General features: G+C 46.1%; 1 protein-coding gene across 1 annotated transcript in view; it reads right to left on the reverse strand.

Moving 5' to 3' along the window:
* Positions 1–11,849, reverse strand: part of pcnx1 (pecanex 1) — a 118,196-nt gene that overhangs the window by 15,342 nt on the left and 91,005 nt on the right. The window contains exons 28-29 of the mRNA XM_052485488.1: positions 11,439–11,669; positions 1,631–1,731 (exon numbers count right to left, since the gene is read on the reverse strand). Coding sequence (XP_052341448.1) covers positions 1,631–1,731; positions 11,439–11,669 — 332 coding nt within the window. The remainder of the gene's footprint in view (positions 1–1,630; positions 1,732–11,438; positions 11,670–11,849) is intronic.

Genomic DNA, 11,849 nt, shown 5'->3' on the forward strand with positions numbered 1-11,849 from the left:
GACTGGGACAGGGAAGGCCCATACTATTGTAGAGGAGTGGCTGGGTCAGGGAAGGCCCATACTATTGTAGAGGAGTGACTGGGACAGGGAAGGCCCATACTATTGTAGAGGAGTGGCTGGGACAGGGAAGCCCCATACTATTGTAGAGGAGTGACTGGGACAGGGAAGCCCCATACTATTGTAGAGGAGTGGCTGGGTCAGGGAAGGCCCATACTATTGTAGAGGAGTGACTGGGACAGGGAAGGCCCATACTATTGTAGAGGAGTGACTGGGACAGGGAAGGCCCATACTATTGTAGAGGAGTGACTGGGACAGGGAAGCCCCATACTATTGTAGAGGAGTGACTGGGACAGGGAAGCCCCATACTATTGTAGAGGAGTGGCGAGGACAAGTTTGCGGACGACACAACAGTGGTAGGCTTGATTACTAACAACGACGAGACGGCCTACAGGGAGGAGGTGAGGGCCCTCGGAGTGTGGTGTCAGGAAAATAACCTCACACTCAACGTCAACAAAACTAAGGAGATGATTGTGGACTTCAGGAAACAGCAGAGGGAACACCCCCCTATCCACATCGATGGAACAGTAGTGGAGAGGGTAGCAAGTTTTAAGTTCCTCGGCATACACATCACAGACAAACTGAATTGGTCCACTCACACTGACAGCGTCGTGAAGAAGGCGCAGCAGCGCCTCTTCAACCTCAGGAGGCTGAAGAAATTCGGCTTGTCACCAAAAGCACTCACAAACTTCTACAGATGCACAATCGAGAGCATCCTGGCGGGCTGTATCACCGCCTGGTACGGCAACTGCTCCGCCCTCAACCGTAGGGCTCTCCAGAGGGTAGTGAGGTCTGCACAACGCATCACCGGGGGCAAACTACCTGCCCTCCAGGACACCTACACCACCCGATGTTACAGGAAGGCCATAAAGATCATCAAGGACATCAACCACCCGAGCCACTGCCTGTTCACCTCGCTATCATCCAGAAGGCGAGGTCAGTACAGGTGCATCAAAGCTGGGACCGAGAGACTGAAAAACAGCTTCTATCTCAAGGCCATCAGACTGTTAAACAGCCACCACTAACATTGAGTGGCTGCTGCCAACACACTGTCATTGACACTGACCCAACTCCAGCCACTTTAATAATGGGAATTGATGGGAAATGTAAATATATCACTAGCCACTTTAAACAATGCTACCTTATATAATGTTACTTACCCTACATTATTAATCTCATATGCATACGTATATACTGTACTCTACATCATCGACTGCATCCTTATGTAATACATGTATCACTAGCCACTTTAACTATGCCACTTTGTTTACTTTGTCTACATACTCATCTCATATGTATATACTGTACTCGATACCATCTACTGTATGCTGCTCTGTACCATCACTCATTCATATATCCTTATGTACATGTTCTTTATCCCCTTACACTGTGTATAAGACAGTAGTTTTGGAATTGTTAGTTAGATTACTTGTTGGTTATCACTGCATTGTCGGAACTAGAAGCACAAGCGTTTCGCTACACTCGCATTAACATCTGCTAACCATGTGTATGTGACAAATAAAATTTGATTTGATTTGATTGATTTGATTTGATTTGAAGCAGACAGACTCACCTAGACATATGGTGTGCAGCAGTCCCCAGTGCTCTCCTGCCCAGCACACACAGGCCGAAACACAGCAACACCAGGGAAGAGTCCTTCTCACTGTCCAGAGGCTGCCAAGGAGATGAGAATAGAAGGACAGATGGTTAGATTAGAGAGGGATGGTTAGATTAGAGAGGAGGGATGGATTAATTTAGAGAGGAGGGATAGTTAGATTAGAGAGGAGGGATGGATTAATTTAGAGAGGAGGGATGGATTAATTTAGAGAGGAGGGATGGTTAGATTAAAGAGGAGGGATGGATTAATTTAGAGAGGAGGGATGGATTAATTTAGAGAGGGATGGATTAATTTAGAGAGGAGGGATGGATTAATTTAGAGAGGATGGTTAGATTAAAGAGGAGGGATGGATTAATTGGTGGTCCTTCTGTAGCTCAGTTGGTAGAGCATGGCGCTTGTAACGCCAGGGTAGTGGGTTCGATTGGACCACCCATACGTAGAATGTATGCACACATGACTGTAAGTCGCTTTGGATAAAAGCGTCTGCTAAATGGCATATTATTATTATTTATTATTAATTGAGAGGGATGGTTAGATTAGAGGAAGGATGGATTAATTTAGAGAGGAGGGATGGTTAGATTAGAGAGGAGAGATGGATTAATTTAGAGAAGAGGGATGGATAGATTAGAGAGGAGGGATGGATTAATTTAGAGAGGAGGGATGGATTAATTTAGAGAGGAGGGATGGATTAATTTAGAGAGGAGGGATGGTTAGATTAGAGGAGGGATGGTTAGATTAGAGGAGGGATGGTTAGATTAGAGGAGGGATGGTTAGATTAGAGAGGAGGGATGGATTAATTTAGAGAGGAGGGATGGATTAATTTAGAGAGGAGGGATGGATTAATTTAGAGAGGAGGGATGGTTAGATTAGAGAGGAGGGATGGTTAGATTAGAGGAGGGATGGTTAGATTAGAGAGGAGGGATGGTTAGATTAGAGAGGAGGGATGGTTAGATTAGAGAGGAGGGATGGTTAGATTAGAGAGGAGGGATGGTTAGATTAGAGAGGAGGGATGGTTAGATTAGAGAGGAGGGATGGTTAGATTAGAGAGGAGGGATGGTTAGATTAGAGAGGAGGGATGGTTAGATTAGAGAGGAGGGATGGTTAGATCAGAGGGGAGGGATGGTTATATCAGAGGGGAGGGATGGTTATATCAGAGAGGAGGGATGGTTAGATCAGAGAGGAGGGATGGTTATATCAGAGAGGAGGGATGGTTATATCAGAGAGGAGGGATGGTTATATTAGAGAGGAGGGATGGTTATATCAGAGAGGAGGGATGGTTAGATCAGAGAGGAGGGATGGTTAGATCAGAGAGGAGGGATGGATTCATTTAGAGAGGAGGGATTGGTTATCAGAGAGGAGGGATGGTTATATCAGAGAGGAGGGATGGTTATATCAGAGAGGAGGGATGGTTAGATCAGAGAGGAGGGATGGTTATATCAGAGAGGAGGGATGGTTATATCAGAGAGGAGGGATGGTTATATCAGAGAGGAGGGATGGTTATATCAGAGAGGAGGGATGGTTATATCAGAGAGGAGGGATGGTTAGATCAGAGAGGAGGGATGGTTATATCAGAGAGGAGGGATGGTTATATCAGAGAGGAGGGATGGTTATATCAGAGAGGAGGGATGGTTATATCAGAGAGGAGGGATGGTTAGATCAGAGAGGAGGGATGGTTAGATCAGAGAGGAGGGATGGTTATATCAGAGAGGAGGGATGGTTATATCAGAGAGGGATGGTTATATCAGAGAGGAGGGATGGTTATATCAGAGAGGAGGGATGGTTATATCAGAGAGGAGGGATGGTTAGATCAGAGAGGAGGTATGGTTAGATCAGAGAGGAGGTATGGTTAGATCAGAGAGGAGGGATGGATTAATTTAGAGAGGAGGGATGGTTATATCAGAGAGGAGGGATGGTTAGATCAGAGAGGAGGGATGGTTAGATTAGAGAGGAGAGATGGTTAGATCAGAGAGGAGAGATGGTTAGATCAGAGAGGAGGGATGGTTAGATTAGAGAGGAGAGATGGTTAGATCAGAGAGGAGAGATGGTTAGATTAGAGAGGAGGGATGGTTAGATTAGAGAGGAGGGATGGTTAGATTAGAGAGGAGGGATGGTTAGATCAGAGAGGAGGGATGGTTATATCAGAGAGGAGGGATGGTTATATCAGAGAGGAGGGATGGTTAGATCAGAGAGGAGGGATGGTTAGATCAGAGAGGAGGGATGGTTAGATCAGAGAGGAGGGATGGTTAGATCAGAGAGGAGGGATGGATTAATTTAGAGAGGAGGGATGGTTAGATCAGAGAGGAGGGATGGTTATATCAGAGAGGAGGGATGGTTAGATCAGAGAGGAGGGATGGTTAGATCAGAGAGGAGGGATGGATTAATTTAGAGAGGAGGGATGGTTATATCAGAGAGGAGGGATGGTTATATCAGAGAGGAGGGATGGTTATATCAGAGAGGAGGGATGGTTATATCAGAGAGGAGGGATGGTTATATCAGAGAGGAGGGATGGTTAGATCAGAGAGGAGGGATGGTTATATCAGAGAGGAGGGATGGTTAGATCAGAGAGGAGGGATGGATTAATTTAGAGAGGAGGGATGGTTATATCAGAGAGGAGGGATGGTTATATCAGAGAGGAGGGATGGTTATATCAGAGAGGAGGGATGGTTATATCAGAGAGGAGGGATGGTTATATCAGAGAGGAGGGATGGTTAGATCAGAGAGGAGGGATGGTTAGATCAGAGAGGAGGGATGGTTAGATCAGAGAGGAGGGATGGTTATATCAGAGAGGAGGGATGGTTATATCAGAGAGGAGGGATGGTTATATCAGAGAGGAGGGATGGTTATATCAGAGAGGAGGGATGGTTATATCAGAGAGGAGGGATGGTTAGATCAGAGAGGAGGGATGGTTATATCAGAGAGGAGGGATGGTTAGATCAGAGAGGAGGGATGGTTAGATTAGAGAGGAGGGATGGTTAGATTAGAGAGGAGGGATGGTTAGATCAGAGAGGAGGGATGGTTATATCAGAGAGGAGGGATGGTTATATCAGAGAGGAGGGATGGTTATATCAGAGAGGAGGGATGGTTATATCAGAGAGGAGGGATGGTTAGATCAGAGAGGAGGGATGGTTATATCAGAGAGGAGGGATGGTTAGATCAGAGAGGAGGGATGGTTAGATCAGAGAGGAGGGATGGTTAGATCAGAGAGGAGGGATGGATTAATTTAGAGAGGAGGGATGGTTATATCAGAGAGGAGGGATGGTTAGATCAGAGAGGAGGGATGGATTAATTTAGAGAGGGATGGTTAGATTAGAGAGGAGGGATGGATTAATTTAGAGAGGAGGGATGGTTATATCAGAGAGGAGGGATGGTTATATCAGAGAGGAGGGATGGTTATATCAGAGAGGAGGGATGGTTATATCAGAGAGGAGGGATGGTTATATCAGAGAGGAGGGATGGTTATATCAGAGAGGAGGGATGGTTAGATCAGAGAGGAGGGATGGTTATATCAGAGAGGAGGGATGGTTATATCAGAGAGGAGGGATGGTTATATCAGAGAGGAGGGATGGTTATATCAGAGAGGAGGGATGGTTATATCAGAGAGGAGGGATGGTTATATCAGAGAGGAGGGATGGTTATATCAGAGAGGAGGGATGGTTAGATCAGAGAGGAGGTATGGTTAGATCAGAGAGGAGGGATGGATTAATTTAGAGAGGAGGGATGGTTATATCAGAGAGGAGGGATGGTTAGATCAGAGAGGAGGGATGGTTAGATTAGAGAGGAGGGATGGTTAGATCAGAGAGGAGGGATGGTTAGATCAGAGAGGAGGGATGGTTAGATTAGAGAGGAGGGATGGTTAGATTAGAGAGGAGGGATGGTTAGATTAGAGAGGAGGGATGGTTAGATCAGAGAGGAGGGATGGTTAGATCAGAGAGGAGGGATGGTTAGATCAGAGAGGAGGGATGGTTAGATCAGAGGAGGGATGGTTAGATCAGAGAGGAGGGATGGTTAGATCAGAGAGGAGGGATGGTTAGATCAGAGAGGAGGGATGGTTAGATCAGAGAGGAGGGATGGTTAGATCAGAGAGGAGGGATGGTTAGATCAGAGAGGAGGGATGGTTAGATTAGAGAGGAGGGATGGTTAGATTAGAGAGGAGGGATGGTTATATCAGAGAGGAGGGATGGTTAGATCAGAGAGGAGGGATATATATATATATATGAATTAATTTAGAGAGGGATGGTTAGATTAGAGAGGAGGGATGGATTAATTTAGAGAGGAGGGATGGTTATATCAGAGAGGAGGGATGGTTAGATTAGAGAGGAGGGATGGTTAGATCAGAGAGGAGGGATGGTTAGATCAGAGGGAGGGATGGTTAGATCAGGGGGAGGGATGGATTAATTTAGAGAGGAGGGATGGATTAATTTAGAGAGGAGGGATGGATTAATTTAGAGAGGAGGGATGGTTAGATTAGAGAGGAGGGATGGTTAGATCAGAGAGGAGGGATGGTTAGATCAGAGAGGAGGGATGGTTAGATCAGAGAGGAGGGATGGTTAGATTAGAGAGGAGGGATGGTTAGATTAGAGAGGAGGGATGGTTAGATTAGAGAGGAGGGATGGTTAGATTAGAGAGGAGGGATGGTTAGATTAGAGAGGAGGGATGGTTAGATCAGAGAGGAGGGATGGTTAGATCAGAGAGGAGGGATGGTTAGATCAGAGAGGAGGGATGGTTAGATCAGAGAGGAGGGATGAATTAATTTAGAGAGGGATGGTTAGATTAGAGAGGGGGATGGATTAATTTAGAGAGGAGGGATGGATTAATTTAGAGAGGAGGGATAGTTAGATTAGAGAGGAGGGATGGATTAATTTAGAGAGGAGGGATGGATTAATTTAGAGAGGGATGGTTAGATTAGAGAGGAGGGATGGATTAATTTAGAGAGGAGGGATGGATTAATTTAGAGAGGAGGGATGGATTAATTTAGAGAGGAGGGATGGATTAATTTAGAGAGGGATGGTTAGATTAAAGAGGAGGGATGGATTAATTGGTGGTCCTTCTTAGCTCAGTTTAGAGCAGTAACGCCAGGGTAGTGGGTTCGATCCGGGACCACCCATACGTAGAATGTATGCACACATGACTGTAAGTCGCTTTGGATAAAAGCGGCTAAATGGCATATTATTATTATTTATTATTAATTGAGAGGGATGGTTAGATTAGAGGAAGGATGGATTAATTTAGAGAGGAGGGATGGTTAGATTAGAGAGGAGAGATGGATTAATTTAGAGAAGAGGGATGGATTAATTTAGAGAGGAGGGATGGATTAATTTAGAGAGGAGGGATGGTTAGATTAGAGGAGGGATGGTTAGATTAGAGGAGGGATGGTTAGATTAGAGGAGGGATGGTTAGAGAGGAGGGATGGATTAATTTAGAGAGGAGGGATGGATTAATTTAGAGAGGAGGGATGGATTAATTTAGAGAGGAGGGATGGATTAATTTAGAGAGGAGGGATGGTTAGATTAGAGGAGGGATGGTTAGATTAGAGGAGGGATGGTTAGATTAGAGAGGAGGGATGGTTAGATTAGAGGAGGGATGGTTAGATTAGAGAGGAGGGATGGTTAGATTAGAGAGGAGGGATGGTTAGATTAGAGAGGAGGGATGGTTAGATTAGAGAGGAGGGATGGTTAGATCAGAGGAGGGATGGTTATATCAGAGGAGGGATGGTTATATCAGAGAGGAGGGATGGTTATATCAGAGAGGAGGGATGGTTATATCAGAGAGGAGGGATGGTTATATTAGAGAGGAGGATGGTTATATCAGAGAGGAGGGATGGTTAGATCAGAGAGGAGGGATGGTTAGATCAGAGAGGAGGGATGGATTATTTAGAGAGGAGGGATGGTTATATCAGAGAGGAGGGATGGTTATATCAGAGAGGAGGGATGGTTATATCAGAGAGGAGGGATGGTTAGATCAGAGAGGAGGGATGGTTATATCAGAGAGGAGGGATGGTTATATCAGAGAGGAGGGATGGTTATATCAGAGAGGAGGGATGGTTATATCAGAGAGGAGGGATGGTTATATCAGAGAGGAGGGATGGTTATATCAGAGAGGAGGGATGGTTATATCAGAGAGGAGGGATGGTTAGATCAGAGAGGAGGGATGGTTAGATCAGAGAGGAGGGATGGTTATATCAGAGAGGAGGGATGGTTAGATCAGAGAGGAGGGATGGTTATATCAGAGAGGAGGGATGGTTATATCAGAGAGGAGGGATGGTTATATCAGAGAGGAGGGATGGTTAGATCAGAGAGGAGGGATGGTTATATCAGAGAGGAGGGATGGTTATATCAGAGAGGGAGGGATGGATTATATCAGAGAGGAGGGATGGTTAGATCAGAGAGGAGGGATGGTTAGATCAGAGAGGAGGGATGGTTAGATCAGAGAGGAGGGATGGATTAATTTAGAGAGGAGGGATGGTTATATCAGAGAGGAGGGATGGTTAGATCAGAGAGGAGGGATGGTTAGATCAGAGAGGAGGGATGGTTAGATCAGAGAGGAGGGATGGTTAGATCAGAGAGGAGGGATGGTTAGATCAGAGGAGGATGGGATGGATTGGTTATTAGAGAGGAGGGGTGGTTAGATCAGAGAGGAGGGATGGTTAGATTAGAGAGGAGGGATGGTTAGATTAGAGAGGAGGGATGGTTAGATCAGAGAGGAGGGATGGTTAGATCAGAGAGGAGGGATGGTTAGATCAGAGAGGAGGGATGGTTAGATCAGAGAGGAGGGATGGTTAGATCAGAGAGGAGGGATGGTTAGATTAGAGAGGAGGGATGGTTATATCAGAGAGGAGGGATGGTTAGATTAGAGGGAGGAGGGATGGTTATATTAGAGAGGAGGGATGGTTATATCAGAGAGGGGATGGTTAGGGATGGTTATATCAGAGAGGAGGGATGGTTAGATCAGAGAGGAGGGATGGTTAGATCAGAGAGGAGGGATGGTTAGATCAGAGAGGAGGGATGGTTATATCAGAGAGGAGGGATGGTTAGATCAGAGAGGAGGGATGGTTAGATCAGAGAGGAGGGATGGTTAGATCAGAGAGGAGGGATGGTTATATCAGAGAGGAGGGATGGTTATATCAGAGAGGAGGGATGGTTATATCAGAGAGGAGGGATGGATTAGGGATTTAGATCAGAGAGGAGGGATGGTTATATCAGAGAGGAGGGATGGTTAGATCAGAGAGGAGGGATGGTTAGATCAGAGAGGAGGGATGGTTAGATCAGAGAGGAGGGATGGTTAGATCAGAGAGGAGGGATGGTTATATCAGAGAGGAGGGATGGATCAGAGAGGAGGGATGGTTAGATCAGAGAGGAGGGATGGTTATTCAGAGAGGAGGGATGGTTATATCAGAGAGGAGGGATGGTTATATCAGAGAGGATGGATGGTTTAGATCAGAGAGGAGGGATGGTTAGATCAGAGAGGAGGGATGGTTAGATCAGAGAGGAGGGATGGTTAGATCAGAGAGGAGGGATGGTTAGATCAGAGAGGAGGGATGGTTAGATCAGAGAGGAGGATGGATTATATCAGAGAGGAGGGATGGTTATTAGGGATGGTTATATCAGAGAGGAGGGATGGTTAGATCAGAGAGGAGGGATGGTTAGATCAGAGAGGAGGGATGGTTAGATAGAGAGGAGGGATGGTTAGATTAGAGAGGAGGGATGGTTATATCAGAGAGGAGGGATGGTTATATCAGAGAGGAGGGATGGTTATATCAGAGAGGAGGGATGGTTATATCAGAGAGGAGGGATGGTTATTCAGAGAGGAGGGATGGTTATATCAGAGAGGAGGGATGGTTAGATCAGAGAGGAGGGATGGTTATATCAGAGAGGAGGGATGGTTATATCAGAGAGGAGGGATGGTTATATCAGAGAGGAGGGATGGTTATATCAGAGAGGAGGGATGGTTATATCAGAGAGGAGGGATGGTTATATCAGAGAGGAGGGATGGTTATATCAGAGAGGAGGGATGGTTAGATCAGAGAGGAGGGATGGTTAGATCAGAGAGGAGGGATGGTTATATCAGAGAGGAGGGATGGATGGATTATGGTTATATCAGAGAGGAGGGATGGTTATATCAGAGAGGAGGGATGGTTATATCAGAGAGGAGGGATGGTTATATCAGAGAGGAGGGATGGTTATATCAGAGAGGAGGGATGGTTATATCAGAGAGGAGGGATGGTTAGATCAGAGAGGAGGGATGGTTATATCAGAGAGGAGGATGGTTAGATCAGAGAGGAGGGATGGATTAATTTAGAGAGGAGGGATGGTTATATCAGAGAGGAGGGATGGTTAGATCAGAGAGGAGGGATGGTTAGATCAGAGAGGAGGGATGGTTAGATTAGAGAGGAGGGATGGTTATATCAGAGAGGAGGGATGGTTAGATCAGAGAGGAGGGATGGTTAGATCAGAGAGGAGGGATGGTTATATCAGAGAGGAGGGATGGTTATATCAGAGAGGAGGGATGGTTAGATCAGAGAGGAGGGATGGTTAGATCAGAGAGGAGGGATGGTTATATCAGAGAGGAGGGATGGTTATATCAGAGAGGAGGGATGGTTATATCAGAGAGGAGGGATGGTCAGATCAGAGAGGAGGGATGGTTATGGATCAGAGAGGAGGGATGGTTATTAGGGATGGTTAGAGAGGAGGAGGGATGGTTAGATCAGAGAGGAGGGATGGATTAATTTAGAGAGGAGGGATGGTTAGATCAGAGAGGAGGGATGGTTAGATCAGAGAGGAGGGATGGTTAGATTAGAGAGGAGGGATGGTTAGATTAGAGAGGAGGGATGGTTAGATCAGAGAGGAGGGATGGTTAGATTAGAGAGGAGGGATGGTTAGATCAGAGAGGAGGGATGGTTAGATCAGAGAGGAGGGATGGTTAGATCAGAGAGGAGGGATGGTTAGATCAGAGAGGAGGGATGGTTAGATCAGAGAGGAGGGATGGTTAGATCAGAGAGGAGGGATGGTTAGATCAGAGAGGAGGGATGGATTAATTTAGAGAGGAGGGATGGTTAGATCAGAGAGGAGGGATGGTTAGATCAGAGAGGAGGGATGGTTAGATTAGAGAGGAGGGATGGTTAGATTAGAGAGGAGGGATGGTTATATCAGAGAGGAGGGATGGTTAGATCAGAGAGGAGGGATGGTTAGATCAGAGAGGAGGGATGAATTAATTTAGAGAGGGATGGTTAGATTAGAGAGGAGGGATGGATTAATTTAGAGAGGAGGGATGGTTATATCAGAGAGGAGGGATGGTTAAATTAGAGAGGGGATGGTTAGATCAGAGAGGAGGGATGGTTAGATCAGAGAGGAGGGATGGTTAGATCAGAGAGGAGGGATGGTTAGATTAGAGAGGAGGGATGGTTAGATTAGAGAGGAGGGATGGTTAGATCAGAGAGGAGGGATGGATTAGGGATGGTTTTAGAGGAGGGATGGTTAGATCAGAGAGGAGGGATGGTTTCAGAGAGGAGGGATGGTTAGATCAGAGAGGAGGGATGGTTAGATTAGAGAGGAGGGATGGTTAGATTAGAGAGGAGGGATGTTATTAGAAGTTGTTTAATCTTTTTATCTTCTTCAGATGTCTAAACTGTGATTCAATTCTCTCACCACAAAAAAAACACAAAGGACATATTGGCTGAAGGAGAAGTGTGTTTTTTTTGTGCTCAAAGACATATTTATAGTAGTACATTTTGAGAATGTGTAGAAATATTTCTGAATAAAGTCCTTACCTTGGCCCGCCGAGAGTTACAATACTGGATCCAGCCCAAGTAGACCTGGCAGAAGGAGTCCCTGGAGATGCCAGCCAGGCGGTGGTCGTAGTCTTGGTCTATGTTGGGGTTAAAGGTCGGGTCCAGGTCCACGTAGTTCCTCTCTCCACAGGCCTTCAGCCCCTCCCTCATCGTCTCATTGGCCAGCCACTCCTCCAGCTTGGTTGAGGCTATTACGTAGTATATGATCCCCTGGAGAGATGAAGTAGGGAGAGAGGAAGCAGGGAGAGAGGAAGCAGGGAGAGAGGAAGCAGGGAGAGAGGAAGCAGGGAGAGAGGAAGTAGGGAGAGAGGAAGTAGGGAGAGAGGAAGTAGGGAGAGAGGAAGCAGGGAGAGAGGAAGCAGGGAGAGAGGAAGCAGGGAGAGAAGTAGA

The sequence above is a fragment of the Oncorhynchus keta genome, chromosome 29, assembly GCF_023373465.1.
Source record: "Oncorhynchus keta strain PuntledgeMale-10-30-2019 chromosome 29, Oket_V2, whole genome shotgun sequence".
NCBI lineage: Eukaryota > Metazoa > Chordata > Actinopteri > Salmoniformes > Salmonidae > Oncorhynchus > Oncorhynchus keta.